Below are 15373 nucleotides of genomic sequence, written 5' to 3'. Positions count from 1 at the left end.
CCACAGCAGCCTTTGGCGTTGAGGAATGCGGCAAGTTTATCTTTTTCAGGACGGTGCTGGTGACACAGTCGCCCTCCCTCCAGTCCGGAGCTGCACCGGTGCCAGAGGCGACGGCCACAGCACCTCTAAGGGGATGGGAAGCTCTGCCTGCACCCAAGATGATATTTTCAGTATTTTGAAAATTCCACTGCAAGCAAATAAATAAGCACTTGAGGTATTTACAGCTCTACTTTTCTTTATTGTGGTATTTTTCAGGGCAGGATGAAGCTGAACCAGCTGAAGATGCCAGTAGGTAGCGGCCGTGCTGTGGCAGCCCTCAGTCACAGCCCTTCTCGGGGCACACACTATCTCTAACAGAACTGGAAATGGGCTTTTAGGGTTTTTTGGGGGGGGTTATTTCCATCACAGGGCGAGGCGAGGTCAGGTGAGCTGAGCATCCAGCAGCTGGAGGACAAGATACACCCAAAACACCCCAGGTCCGCGGTTTGCGTTAACTAGTTTTGTCTCTCTGGAGGGGAGATGAGCATCTCTCCCGGGACAAAGCCCCTTGGTGATCCCTCAGCACTATGCCACCCTTCCCTGGGGGCTGGATGGGGCAGACGGCAAGACTGCAGGGGCTTGGGGGAAATTTGGCTGCTAGATAAGCTTGGCATTGCCCCACGCCAGCACCCTCGGCACACGTTTCCTCTCTCCTTTGCATTTCCTTCGTGGTTTTATGGCTCTCACCCACTTCTCCTTGGGGGCTCAGCCAGGGCTCCCTGGAAGAGGGAGCAGCTCCTGGTGCATCCCACTGCCTGTGGCTTTCACAAAACAAATTTCTAAGGGGAAGGTGACAAGCCCTGTATCAAGAGCAAACATCATGATGCCCATTGCCCCATCCCTCATCACTGACAAGTGCCTGTTTAAAAGACATCCCCTTTGGCAAGCACTATACATTTTTCAGGACCCATGTTCACATAGATTAAATAGAATTATTATCTGTATCTATCTATGTATGCATAGATTAAATAATCTATATATTAAATAATACATAGATTAAAAACCAGGACAAGGGCACAGAGGGGTAGGACACTTCCAGGGCTGGATCTCATCCCAAAACACAGGATGCTCTGCTCCCAAGACGTGTTCCCCAGCACATGGCAAATGATGGCTCGAACAGGAGACAGGTTTTATCCATTTTATTTAACCAATGAAATTCCTACTGATAACAATGAAAGTAATTTCAGCAAGTATAAATGCGATACAGTTTTAAACAAACCCCATTGTTCCGTACCTATAAATAGATTTTTCAAAACCTCATAAAAAGTGCAGATTTATGAATTGCTGTTAAAATGTTAATACATGATTCCTTTGTTTAAAAATGCATTTTTGTCTCTTAACTCACAAAAAAAAAGTTCCTTCTGCATCTGTTCAGATAAATTCAAGTCGGGTAACTTAAAAACTAACAAAAGTCACACAAAGAAAAAAAAAATCCATCCCACTAGGTCAGTCTGTCCTCTGCAAAAAAACCCCAAAAAACCAAACCAACGAAAAAACCCCCAACCAGCAACAACAGAAAAAAATAAATGATAAAAGCTGCTGTGGAAACCCACAGTGAGCTCCTAGCAGCTGCCTCACCCCGCAGGCAAACCTCCTGCGAAAGCAGGGAGCCCGTGGCGTACCTCGGAGCTCGGGGCAGGGGGTGGCCCGGGGGGCAGGACGGGTGACGTGCCACCCGCCCGCGGGATGCTGCGGGGACCGCGGGACCCGCAGAGCTACCGTGCTTCCCTGCTTCGTGGTGGTGGGAGGGAGCAGCAGGATCAGAGCTTCGCCTTTAATCCTCCATCCCGAAACATCCGCGCGACCGTGGCAGGGGAAGGCAAGAAGCTGCCGGCTGCCGGGCTGGGGCTGGTACAACGTACCCCCCCGTCCAGAGGGTGAGAGGTGGGAGATGCAGTGAAACACCATTCCCCGGGGCACAGCGCTGCCCTGCCTGCCTGCCGCCCCAGCCTGCGGGCAAGGGGGCTCAGACCCACGGCCGCCAACGGGGAGCCGACGCTGCTTCTTACCCCCAACGCGCTGGGCTCTGCAGACAGCAAACCAAGGGCTAATTTTTGCACTCCGGAGAGGCTTGGAAGCTTTTCGGCTGCAGAAACGCCGTGCCCGCGTTTTCGGTCCAGCGGCTGGTCCGTCCGTCCCTGCCACGCCAGCAAGGCTCACGTTCCCCGCCCCGCGCGCCAGTAAGCAGACCACGGCGGGCAGCCAGCGGCAGGCTTATGGGCGCGGGGGGCTGAAACACACGCCAGACCCCAGCCTTCCTGGCGTTTGGGTCCAAAGGCAGCCGAACGCAGGGCGGCCGTGCGGCTCGGACCGTGCTTTTCACGGAGAGGGGCTCAGCTCACCCATGGTCGAGAGAGGTCTGCCGGCGCACCTCCCTGTATCTACAGTGGTATTTTTATCTACAGCAGGGTCTGTTTAGCAAGAGCAGTTTAAAGTGGCTATGTTTATCAAGTTTGCTACTTTATGAATTAAAAAAAAAAAACAACAACAAAACAAAAAACCAAACCCCAACAACTATAAATACAAAGACTCTCACACACCAGACACTTGCAGCCTGCGTGACTCATAAACCGCATCAATGTTCTGTTAAAAAGCTTATTCTACTTAAAACTATACATAGTACAAGAGACCGAAAAGTGGCAGTCGTGTATGGGCACGCTGCCTGCCCCAGGGTGGCCCACAGTCAGGTGCTTCCTAAAAAAATCAAGGAGTTACAGTAACACGGCACAGGACTGCAAAGCCATCACAGCTTCTGCTTACACTGCATACGAAGTACCAAGGGGAACACAAAAAAGAACTGGTGTTAATACTGATGGATTAAAGAGTAACTATAAAGATCAAAACAGACGTTCACAGCATGCTACATATATTGCTCACAAACTTTTCTTTTTAAAAAAAAAGGCTAATACAAAACAAGGAGTTGGCAGTCTAATTTTCAGTTATGTCAGATAGAAAGATAAAGCATATACATTCATCGTGTGGCTTTCCAGCAAAAGGAGAAAAGGGTAAAACCGAGAGATTTCAAGTTTACAAAATTCCTATTTTATTAAGCTACAGTTTATATCCAGTTCCGGTCACAGTCATGAAAAGATTTCTGACTGCATCGCCTTGCAGAGTCCAAGGGCTGTAGCCTAATTATTATTATTTTCCCCCTAAAAGCAGCCGCATCTCCCACCACCCCGAGCGGGCTGCTCCTGCAGCCACCTGGGCATGTGGCAGCTGGACTGGAGGGAAGAGGTTTGGGTCTGGCGGCACGACATGAGCATGAAGTGGGGAACGAGAAACAGTTTTGGACCGTGCGTGTTTGGACCTGCTGCTGTTGCTGTCCCCCAGACCCCTCAGCTGGAGACACAATGCTTGGCGATTCACCCATTTTGTCTGAAAACTCCCTTCAAAGGGCTGATGGGGGCAAGAAAATGTAGCTCAACAGCGGCACGTTTTTCTCGGGCAGAAGCGAACGGTTCCCTTCCCCTGCTCCATCGGTGGAGTAAGGAAAGGGCCCAGCTCTTGTCCTACAGAAGCCCTCTGGACACCTCGGGAGGAGGCACCTGCCACCATCTCCCCTACTCACAGACATACACAGCAATGTCTCAGACACATCGGTTAAGTTTGTTTAACTGACCAACATGTCACCTCCTCCTGTGCTGGTTATGTCCCCTTGAGAGTGCCTGTGGTCTGTACCTTCTGATGCTGACAGCGTGGCTTGCTCCCCACAATTAGTGTATTAATTGGCATCTCCAATACCACCTCTAACTACTGCTGGGAACAAGAGCAGAATTCAGATTTCTGTTTTCCACGAGCCCTGATGATACTCAGTACCCACAGGAACACCCAGCCCTGCCTATGTCTCCAGCAGCCACTCCACTGCACGCATTTGGTTTTATCCTGTTGATAAGGAAAAAACCCAAATCTACTTGTTGCAGAGGTCAGCTGCAGTCTGCCCGGCTGCAGGGCACCCGAGGAGCTGCCGACTCAAAGGCCCTGTAAGCTTGCCTGGCACAAGAGGACCTCAAATCCCCCATTAGATATCCCTCAAAGAAACCTGCACGGCTGAACAGCTCAAGCACGGGGAGTTTTGCCAAAGAAAGCGTTTCCTTAGTGGATCCACTGGATTATTACTGTAACTCCAGAGATGGAATCTGACAGGCTACTGGCAAATGCTACCTAAATGGTGTAAGCAAGTACAGAGTGTTAACCTTTCAAAGCAGATTTAGAATTTTCCTGCCCAGAAATAACCTAATATGGCAATTAAGTGTTTCTGAACACGAGAAAGACCCTCTGAACTCAACAGCAAACGGTGATATAGGAACCTAGCATTGTTTTACAAGGTTAAGGCTAGGAGGTTGTCCCTGCATGACTGCTAGGGGTTGTGAGCTGGGAAGATAGGAAGCACCTGATGGAGGGTGGTGGTGGTGGCAGGTTGGAAAATGACAGTTTTTGCCCCTGGTGAGCAGCAGAAGGATTAAATGTCTGCAAGAGAGACGTGATGTGTGTTGGGGGAGCAGCAGCATTACCGCATGCCAGGAAATGTGCTCTAAGGGATAAATTAACACTGATCAAGACGGTCCTAAAGTTTCCTCATCCTACTGTGCTCTCTCCATCTCCCACACCTGTGATCTGTGCAGTAGGTATGAAATGCTAAATTCATTTTCATTTGGAGATAAAAATTTTCATTTAAAATCCCCAAATGTGGAAAAGCTGGTGGATGCATCTCTTGGAATGATCACTAACAGCAAACCGATTCTTACAGGTTTATATTCAGATCAGCTCTGGGCAAGTTCATTTACAATGAATCCACTCCCTTCTCCCTCCGTTTTGTGCAACATCACCCTTTATTTATGGGAGAAGGATCCAAACCTCTAAGGAAAGTAACTGAAAGAACATCACTTGAAATCAAGAAGATTTGGAGTATTTCTTTCTGGCCAAAACTTTTTAGTCTGGGCACAAGCTATCCACTTGTTACCACCAATGGATCTTTTCTGCAAGTAGAGGTTAAATAATCCAGCTCTTCTAAAAGGGAGTCCAAACTCTGGAACATGAGCCTGAAATGCATGCCTATGCTCATGGAAAACACACACACATGAGAAACATCGAGAACCTGTTCTGCAAGAGCAGCAGCTTACAGTTTAACTGCTTTGGGAAAGATTTCTCTAAGCCTATATTAAGTACCCAAAACAACCCATTTCATTAACAATCGCTGCAAATCACATGGATCTGCTACACATAACTCCTTTAATCTCTATGGAAACTGATTTTATTCTACTGAATTTAGGTGACTAAGTGTCTTTAAAAATCTGACTCAAAAATGCAAGTGGGCACCTTGCAGGATTTTGCTAAGTGCCTAGGTGCTTAAAGTCCGACTGAAATTCAGGCAACTAGCTGCTTTTTCCAAATCCCATGGAAACACCTATCAGCATCACTATGAACAAAAATACTTTTGAAGAATCTGGTGCTTTGACCTTCTGCACTCAAGTAACAGAGAAGCAAAATGTTTTCCTTTTTGTTCTGTTCTGATCTGTTCTAAATTTAGAGAGGCCTACATTTATAATTGTTTACAATCACTGATTTTCCTGTCCTTAAAAGTCTTTTTAACACATAGGAAGAGCTGATGGTAATTCTTTAACTCTTAAAGCTAAAAGTACATCCTTTTCATTTTAATGAAGGATTTAGGGCAAAGAATGTATGTTTCAGTTGAGTCTTGATGAAAATAAATCCATCTACAGCTCACCAAAATTCTCATAGGATACCACAACACTAGCTTCAGTAGCTATCTGCACAAACTGTACCCTAGCTTAAAATGGCTCCTGTTCCTGTATGATGGCACTCTTGTGATGTTCGGCTGCAGGCAGGATGTTCTGGGAAATGCAAATGCTCTCTCCAGTTAGCAGCTTTTTCACTCCTCTTCATTACACAAAAAAAATATGGAGCAATTTCAGCAAGAATGTACTCTATCGCAACACACATTTTGAAGCAATTCTGCAATGGTAAGAAACTGTCCGTGCCCAAAAGCTCTGTTTCCTACTTACAGCATTTCCTGTGCTACTGGTTCATTTGTACCTACCAAGCTTTCTCTTCAGTAGACAGGAGACTGTACACTTTTTTTTTATGTTGGTCACAGCTGGGATTTTGTGGACTAACATTAATGCTGGTAAATATCAATTCCAATAAAGGAGTACAGAGGGAGAGTATTTACACTTCCAATGATTACGGTATTCTTAAGAATAATATTAATGAACAAAGTGTGAAGATTCACATTCATGAGTGCTTTAAAAATGCAAAAAATCCACGAACACTTGCACATTAAAATTTGGCACAGTGTGAGCCTAAAGCGTGCGTAAAGTGTATGGTAGAGTTGTCTGACTTTAAACACCTATTCTGAACAAACACCTATTAAAAATCATAAATTTGAGTATAAAAACTAGGCTATAAATTGTTACACTGTAAATGCAATACTTTGAAAAAAAAAAATGCCACATGGAAAACATTTCCAGAAGTTTCAAGTTTGCATTTAATATTAAAAAAAAGAGAAAAATTTTTTTTTGTACAATGACATTTCCTACAGTGGAATGTCTTGCAGGCCATATGTGACTTGATATGGCACTTTAAATAAAAAAAAAAAAAAAAAAAGAAGAAATCACTGGTTTACTACAAATTTTATGAAGCAACCCATTTATGGTTTCTATATTCCAAATCTGCTCATGTACTTTGCTCAGAAGGCATTTGAGCTGGCAAGTGTATCTCATAAGGAAAGAAGTAAAGGCACTCATGTTTCCAAACATAAAACTCAACCTACTCTAAGAGTCTTTGCATTTCTGAAGGGAAACTAAGCCGTCATATTAGTTACCCAAAACTAGTTTCACCTCCTTTCCAGAGCTCAACTGTGCTTCTTGAGAACTACTTGACTTTTCAAAGCAAAGGAATTTAAAGTAGTACTGTACAGTTCCTCTCACGTGAAAAAAAGCAAAAGTATTGCATGAAATCTTCTCTCAGCAGAACTGTTTTATGCACAAAAGCCATTAGGCATGGCCACTACAGTCACAAAAGGGAGGAAAAAGGATCATAACGACTTAGAAAGTTAGTCTAAGTTCACACATATGAGCATCCCAATACTTCTGGGAAATCTTTGCAGTTAGCTATACAAGATAAATAAATCTGGTATTTTACCCAATGCTCTCTCTAGAAGAGAGTCTGATGCTGTCTATTGGGTAGTTTTCTAAATAGCCAACATTACATTAAAACAAAAATAATTACTGATTTCTTCCTCAAAAGGTTTTCACATGCAGAGTCTGCAGTCTGAAAGTGCAGAAAAGTGTACAATCATTTAGCTTTCCAATCTGGAACAGATAGATAAAGCGAAAAAACCAACATGCGAAGTCACAGCAAGGTATTAGGAAAAGGGAAGAAAAGAGAAAACTAACTTTAGTAGCGTACTGGTCCATGATTTTGTCAATGAAAAGTGTTAAAATATGACTGATAGTATTTTTTAAACTATTCTGCTATCACCAGTGGAAGAAAATCCTGTATTAACTTCTACAATCCAAGGGAATATTAAACATAAACCTATCCAGTTAGTTTTGAATGTATGCAACAGAAATAAAGGTCACCCTCCTCAAAGAAATATGAAAAGTCCAAACCAACAGACAAAAGTCAAAGCAGTGACAACTTGCATCCTACCGGGTAAGTTTAAGCATCTCTTTAGGCACTTCACTGGTTCATTAAATGCAATACAAAATAAAGCTATAAATATCAACATTTTGTGCTCTTAAAAATTAGCCACAAGCAACAGAAAACAGCACAAAATTGTGACATTTTTGGCAGCTTATTTCTTCCCTTCCCCAATATTACTGGTTGTCCAAGAATGCTTTGTTTTGGGGATGCTTTGGCATCTCAGTATCAGGTTGTCTTAAGCCGTAAAAGCTAAAACAAAACTGCTAGGCCTTAGACAATAAAGAAATTTGGTTTTAAAATTTCTTTATGGCTATATAAGAAGGACACTTTAGCAGTGGCATGATAGGGAAAAAAGCTTGCTTTCTTTTTAAATATTGCACTTTTCTTTTGTTCACTCACACTAATGCATAGAAACTTTTTAAACTTTGAATATTAAAATTTCATGCTATGAAAAGGTTATGGGAAATAAATTTCTACACATCCAATATGAAAGAACAGATATGCTAGCCTTCCTTTACTTTCCTTAGTTAAAACATTGAGAAAGAAGAGAGTGCAAAAAAACCAACAACCCTATTTTTGGTCAGCCTGTGTTTTAACTTTATAGGTGCCAACTAAACAAATTGCAACATGTGATGAGCATGGATATTGTAAGGACAACTGAGGGTGACTGTCAGTAAAACAAGATTATGCATGATTGAAACACAGTTAAGTGTGGCTGAAATGGCAAATCGTGAGGCCTCTTCTCTTGGGAAGGGGCACAACAAAGCAGATGAATTTCGCGCTTCAGTAGCATGCTGTAGGATTTATCATGATTAATTTCACATTAAAGTGTGCTCAATGTTTGCATCCACATCTCGCATCACCTTCAATTGCTGTAGTAAGACAGTGACTGGCAGCCTCCAGGAGACACAGAAGAATCCAGTGGGCAATTCAATGCAACGCAGCCTGCGTGTCTGTCACGAGTCATGACATGGTGGTACGTTCTCAGGACAGGCAGAACCAATCTTCTGCTGGACTCCACTAATCTGAAAAATGATTGCTTGGAAAAAGAAGTCTCTAAGCACTTCACTCCAGTGCTTAAAGAACAAAGCGCTAGGATTGGATATAATAAAAACAGTTTCAGGATCCTGACCACTGTGCAGAAATCCAGCCGGAAACAATGCAGAGTAGTGCTCCTCAGTGTTACTTTTGTTATCATTAGTAATGTTAAGCATCAAGAAAATAAAACACGTCATTGCACATTACAGCCGCCAAGAAGCACGGCTAAACTTTGACACTAGAGAATTGAATAACCTGATGCTACATCACAAACAGCTTCTGGTGTGTATCTATTTCAAAAGGTCTTTACATACTCAGTAAAAACTCCTTTACTCCTGCCCAGCGAATGCTTCAGGTTAAGTGACGAGTTATGGCACGAAGGGCATACAGAAGTTCAGCTTGCATACGAGCTTCCATTAGAAGTAGATTGACATGAACCTGTTAAAAATTATATCAGCCATTTAGTTCACCTCTGAATGCAACATTGTTTATTCACTTAGACTAAAATTTCTAACCTTTAGTGAAGCATTGCTGCAAGAACTATGTCCTCTCTCTCTGTACCCTGCTGCAGGACTCCAGTTCCTCTTGAGACAGCTGTGTAGTATGCCAATACTAGACAACACCCTAGGACTGCAAGGAACTAGCCTCAACTACTGCTTTAAGCAATCTTCCATCTGAGAAGTCCCAATAAAACCATTTTTGTATCCTAATAGTATTAGTATAATAGTATAGTTCTTTATGAACTGTATTTTATTTTCTTTACTACCACCTGTGAATGCTATACAGGAGCAGAGAATAAGGAACAGTTTACATGCCAGATAGGCTAGCAGGCACACAAGCACTGAACTCTTGTCAGGAAGCATTTAACTTGGCTATCTGAAGACATGTTGACATTTTTGTTGATGAAAAACACCATGAAGATTTTTTATATATATATACATACATAAAATATATGATTTCTTTTTATATATATATATGAGTTAAAGTCTTTTTTGATCCCCAAATCCCAAGTATTGGCATAGTTGACCACTTCTGTATTCCCAAGTTTATCCACTTTTCTTTTACAGTTGTCAGTTCAATTTTATGGAGAAGTCACTCAAAATAACAATAAAAAAACAATCAGTATTTCCAGTACACTAAGAAGTATTTTTGTAAAACTGATATCTAATACTCAATTAGTTAATCTCATTTGTTTTTCTCTGGTTAAAAACAGTTCATTTGACAATGCTGCCATTTTTGGTTGTCACTGTATTTCAGTTTTTAAACAGCACGGGGGTCTCTGTGAAGTCAGTTTGGCTTTGAAATACGTACCTTCTCCGAGTGCTTGAACTGACGCCAGTAACTATCGTACATGCGCTTGGTAGTTCTCTCTGGGTAGCAGGTCACTGTCTTTATGTAAACCTTCAGGCTGCGTTCAAGTAACTGATTAACTTCTCCATAATCATAGTCATCATACCTAAATAACACAGGCAATCACTCTGTTGGATTTAAGTTTTTAAAAGCATGGTCTTTTGCAGCATTATGTTCTTAAGTTTGGGAATTGGAGCATTTATTATACATGCTAGAAAACTACCTGCTAACAGAGGATCTGAAAGGCTTAGTACTAGGATGCTCTCTTTTCTGAACAAAGGATACAGGCTGGCTTCAGAGAAGACATTTCTGTAATAATTTCCATCCCGATTCATAAGCATTTTCTCCACTGGAAGCAAAAGTTATACTGATATGCCAGCAAAACCAATTTAACTTCCAGACTGCGGTACCACCTCCACTTTAACACCTGGAGTCTAAAATCATGCTTTTCACACGGTTCATTTTTCATTCTGTTTACACAGTTTAAAATGCACTCCTAAGCCAGGGGATTTTCATCCATACCTGATTCCATACATACAGTGGACATAGTTAAATAAAGCTCTTCTTAGCGTAGTTGTATCAACATCTTCATGTGTTGCCATAGTGTTATATGTGAGGTTATATACCATCCGAAACTTCTCATCGAGGAGATGCCCAATATCAGAATAAAGCCTGTTTACAAGGGAAAAACCATGATTTTCCCAAGTATAGTCCTGCAGGAAGAGAAGGAAAAATATAAATGTACAAATGAAATGAAGCCCCTATCAGGTCCTCTCTATAGCTCAACAGGTTTTGTTGTCTGCTAGTTTTAACTTTATTCTCTTAAAAAAATTTGTATTTTGAATCCTTCGTCCATATCACCTGCCCTTATTGCCCCAGGCTTCCTGGCAATGAATATCATGTCACAACACCCCACCTCCAGCTGGATATCATTAGACTACAGGAGAAAAAAACCCAAGCTTCTCTTGAAATGTTGAGGCAATCTTCCACTGTCTGCTGTGCCACTCTGACCAGTGTCGTTCTACGTGGGATGGGCCCGTTAAGTTTAAAAACTTTTTCCTCTTGGAGGCTTTGATGCTTAGCTCTGAGCAGAAATGGAGTATTTACTTCCAGCCAGGATATACACTCACTGGGTGAAGTGCTGAACCATCCTTGAACAATCGAATAAAATCCAGGCTGCTTTGGTCTTAGACAAGCACCTGGACTGCAAGGATAAAAGCTTGCCTGCTCACATCAGGAATGGGAAATCTTTGCAGAGTGGCGGCACACCACCAGCGGTGGAGAATGACCCTGCTTCAGAGCAGTCTGCAACCACTCTCCACACTGCAGTTATACAGAACATGCTAGTTTGCCCACATCCTTGGCAAGTGTTCAATCATTCCATCGCTGATGCCACATTTATAATTGAGGGCATCATCTCCACACCCTTCCAGTGTCCGGCTGTTTTCAAAAGGTACTGCTGGGCAAGGTCCTCACCCCAGCGCTTCAGGGCACGTCAGCTGGACTTGCCCCTTGACTAGGATAGTAGGGAAGAGCACGCAGGGCAATACTCAGCTGCCTAACATCTAGTGACATCTAAAATGCACCACAACATCACATTTGGCCTCCAGCCGCCAGTCCAAAAGACCGTGAGGCTTGTGAGAAATATGCCATACCAACCAGCCCTGTAAAGGTGTCCAGGACACCTGGGACATCACAAAAGCCTCTGAAAGCCAGAAGCCCCAGGAGGGGAAAAGTGCTGTTTACTAACAACAGTTGATTCACACTAACAATGAAAAAGTTAAAAAAGAAAAGTTTAAAGACATTCTGCTGCATATGGAATACCCTTTTCTATTATTAAATTTAAAGCCACAGAGATAAAGGCAGTCTTGTTTTATCAGAAGAAGGATTAGATTTATTGCAGGGTTTTGGGATGCTACTGCAATTTGAATAGCATTAATAGCAGAACATTTGGGAGGCTGTGGGTATCCACATCTAACTGCTTAAGAGTGGGACATACTAATAAAGTTAAATTATCAAGGTGACTCCTTTGAATGTAGGCCAGAAGCTGTCCTGCTTATTTAAGAGCAGAGATGTTTTAGTTTCAATTTCAACTTCTGTAGAGCTTTTTTCCATGGGAGCCTGCTGCTCCTAAAGTAGTTAAGCAGAATGTTTGATTTACAGGCACTGACTCTGCCTTATTCTTTTTGGCAATATCTACCTACTTCAGGCTCGTATAAAGACCACAGAGTAAATTATCCAGATCAGCAGAGACTGCCATATAGTTAAATACATTTCCTGAGAATGATCATGGATTCTTTATTTTACAGTCTTAGATAAATTTTCTGACCATGGAGTTTTCCTGCACCCACTGTTTTTTTAATTGAAGTTCTCTGATTTGGTTTAAGATTTCTTCCATTGCTTACAATTTATTACTAGACTGCTGATTAATCTACTCTATAAGCTGTAAGAGAACCACCTAGAATGTCCCTCCTGTTACATATATTATGAACTTCATGAGCCTGCTTATGGAAAAAAATGTCAATATGTAAGCAATGTACTGGTAAAATATACATGCTGTTCCCTCAACAGCACTAAAAAAATATATTCAGATATAGACAAGAAATTCAGTAATCATATTTAGGAACTGCTTTTCTTTCCCAATATTCAAAGTCCAGTGATTTGGTGCATGTATGAGAACAATACTCACCAAATTGCTCTCATAGATATATATACATCTAGGTATTGATCACCACTGGACAGAGAATACGTGATAAAATGACAAGAATAAAGAGTTCTTCCAGTGGATTTTTTTCTACAACATCTGGAGGGAGGGGAAAGCAATTCTTTCTTTTCTACCTTTCACTTTTATTCCAGATTTAGTGATAAGCTTTACAGTTTTCAAACATTAATTCAAACATTAATTCTGGTAATAAATGGAATAAGACTGAAAGCTAAGTATTCCCTTGTCTGAGATTTACAAATAGGAAAAGACTCATCTCAGGTAGATTTACGGAAGCTTGCGAGTTATTTAATGGACCAGGACAAGAAAAGGAGCATGCAACAAACATGCCCCACTACAACTGCTTTACGCTATTTGCCCTGTAATGAGATACATAAACTTTCTTTGAGTGAATGTACTTTAAAGACATGGTACCTGAGCCCTGAATGTTGGCAGATGGTCTTCTCCTCGCCTTGCAAAGTCTTTGTACCCAAACCCAGGATCTTCAATATAGCGGGAGACATCTGTAGAAACTATTTCATCATCAAATGCTGTGAATAAAACAGCAAAATGCTTTGCTTTAGGCAAGAACATGAGTTAGCGCCTACTTCCAACTACCACTCTACTACAGGACTAGAGAACATTTTTAGAAGTTGTGCAAAGGAAGAGAGTGGTATGAAGGAAAGAAACATTTCAATCCAATCTGCTTGTATGGGATCCATCCCTTTCATTGAGCCAACTAAATGTCAGCCTACACCAGACATCTAACATACTTCTACAAAATGGGAAGAGATGGGCTAAACTTCTGCTGGAGGTGTGCTTTGCTCTCTGTTGACTTCTAAGGGAGGCTAGGTATCTTAAATCAGGAAGATGAATCCTGTTAGTAAAGTCATTGTGCTAGGAGAAGGAACAGAAAACACACCCATGACAACAGGATTGCTATGCTGAGCAGGTACGGTGTTAGGAATTCAACCCAGAGTATGAACAACCAGAAAGCAATGTAACACTCCACTTGTAAATATCAGTTGAAGATTATATGAAAGCAAAAAGCTCTACAGTACATCAGGCTGAAATTCTGCCAGAAGCTCTAGTAACTAAGCATCTTCAAAGAGCTCCAAAATGTGTCACTAAGCAAGCACAGGTTCTCTATCAGGAATCAATCTTTCCCTCTCGAATAAACAGGTGGCTTGATTGTGTAACTACCTCTGCAGAAGTTGACTACTGCATAGCTGACTGCATTTGACCCTCATGTTAAAATCCTGGCTCGCTTCCACGTGCATTCACGGAACAGTTGCCATATGTCCACTGTTAGCACCTTGAAAAGTCAGTTAATCTAAGAATTGCAGAAGTGCTTTATCTCCTCTTTGCCTCATTAAACAACCAAAACATAACTGTGTAGGAAGAAGCTTGCACAGCATCTGCTACAGCAAATCCTCAGAGATGAATAAAAAACCTGCACACGTACACTCCTCTCCCCTGACAAGGACTGAACTTCATGAAAGGGTAAAGGCCCAACACATACAGACCCCTCAACTCAAACCTGCAGAAGGCAAAGAGGGAGGAACGTCAACAAAACTATCAGCAAACCCAACAAAAACCTCCTTCTGTCCCAAACAACACCTCTTCCTTATACGCCTGAAGTTGCAGAGACTTATGGAAGTCCTGATTTGATAATGAAACTGCAATGGGTGTCAGTTTATCTGCACTGTTGATACTGTCTCACCAAAGAAAAACAGAGCAAGAATGGACAATGTCCCTTTCTTAAAATCCAGCCAAGATGTTGCTGGATCTATCTTCTTTCAGAGATTTTGCATGTTCCTAGAGAGCCACAGACAATCCCTCTGCTGATCGACAACACATTCTTCCTCTCTTTTGGGCTCAGTGCACAAAAACTGAGATACCTTTAAACACATTTGGTCTGAAGCTACAGAGATCTAAATTCACAAAGAACAGTGTCAGTAAAATGTGAAGCATTTTATGGGTCACTTCTTAAAAAGACATAAGCTATCATCTTCAAGTAGCCTCTACTATGAGGAAATGGTTGGAGATTATTCTTGTTGTCTTAATGGTATTCTTTCTTTGAACACTTTCTTTGGGAAACCCCCCCACTTTCCTGTCTATAGGAAACAGATTTCATTGTATGGTTTGCTAGAGATGAAGGCCTCCAGAGCATATGAAGAATGTTGCAAAAGAAGCTTTCAGCTCAGAATTTTGAACATTATTTAAGAATAAAAAAAATGTGAAGAATCTCTGTCACAACACAGGGAGTGGCACAGCATAGCAGTATGGTAACTCAGAATGGCAATTTAGAAACGTCCTTTCCAGGGGGGCAGTAAATGGTAAAGAAGTTGAGTCTCATCCCAATTTATTTCCTGAACTAAATGTCATATCTGAATGCTACTTAAGAGTGTCATTGAAGTTCTAAGCACTGTAGAACCTAAATCTGTGAAATATTACGAATATTTACATGAATGAATGAATTTGAAAATACAGAGCATATAAAGAAAGAGAAATTTACACCCAACTTTTTAAAGAAGCCTACAGGCTTCTTTTTTTAATATACAAAAGCTAAATTTC

The 15373-nt window shown here is 41.8% G+C and overlaps 1 protein-coding gene across 4 annotated transcripts in view; it reads right to left on the bottom strand.

The window, feature by feature from the left end:
• Nucleotides 1-1163: 1163 nt before the first annotated feature.
• Nucleotides 1164-15373, bottom strand: part of SESN3 (sestrin 3) — a 44852-nt gene continuing 30642 nt past the window's right edge. For 3 of the 4 annotated variants that reach the window (XM_069808356.1, XM_069808358.1, XM_069808359.1), the window contains exons 7-10: nt 13232-13347; nt 10618-10808; nt 10057-10201; nt 1164-9183 (exon numbers count right to left, since the gene is read on the bottom strand). In XM_069808356.1, the coding sequence (XP_069664457.1) occupies nt 9097-9183; nt 10057-10201; nt 10618-10808; nt 13232-13347 (539 nt within the window). In that variant the 3' untranslated portion in view covers nt 1164-9096. The remainder of the gene's footprint in view (nt 9184-10056; nt 10202-10617; nt 10809-13231; nt 13348-15373) is intronic. The other variant, XM_069808357.1, reaches the window with a different exon arrangement.

Source organism: Haliaeetus albicilla, chromosome 20 (assembly GCF_947461875.1).
Source record: "Haliaeetus albicilla chromosome 20, bHalAlb1.1, whole genome shotgun sequence".
Classification (NCBI taxonomy): Eukaryota; Metazoa; Chordata; class Aves; order Accipitriformes; family Accipitridae; genus Haliaeetus; species Haliaeetus albicilla.
This window is presented reverse-complemented; position numbering and strand designations above follow the sequence as displayed.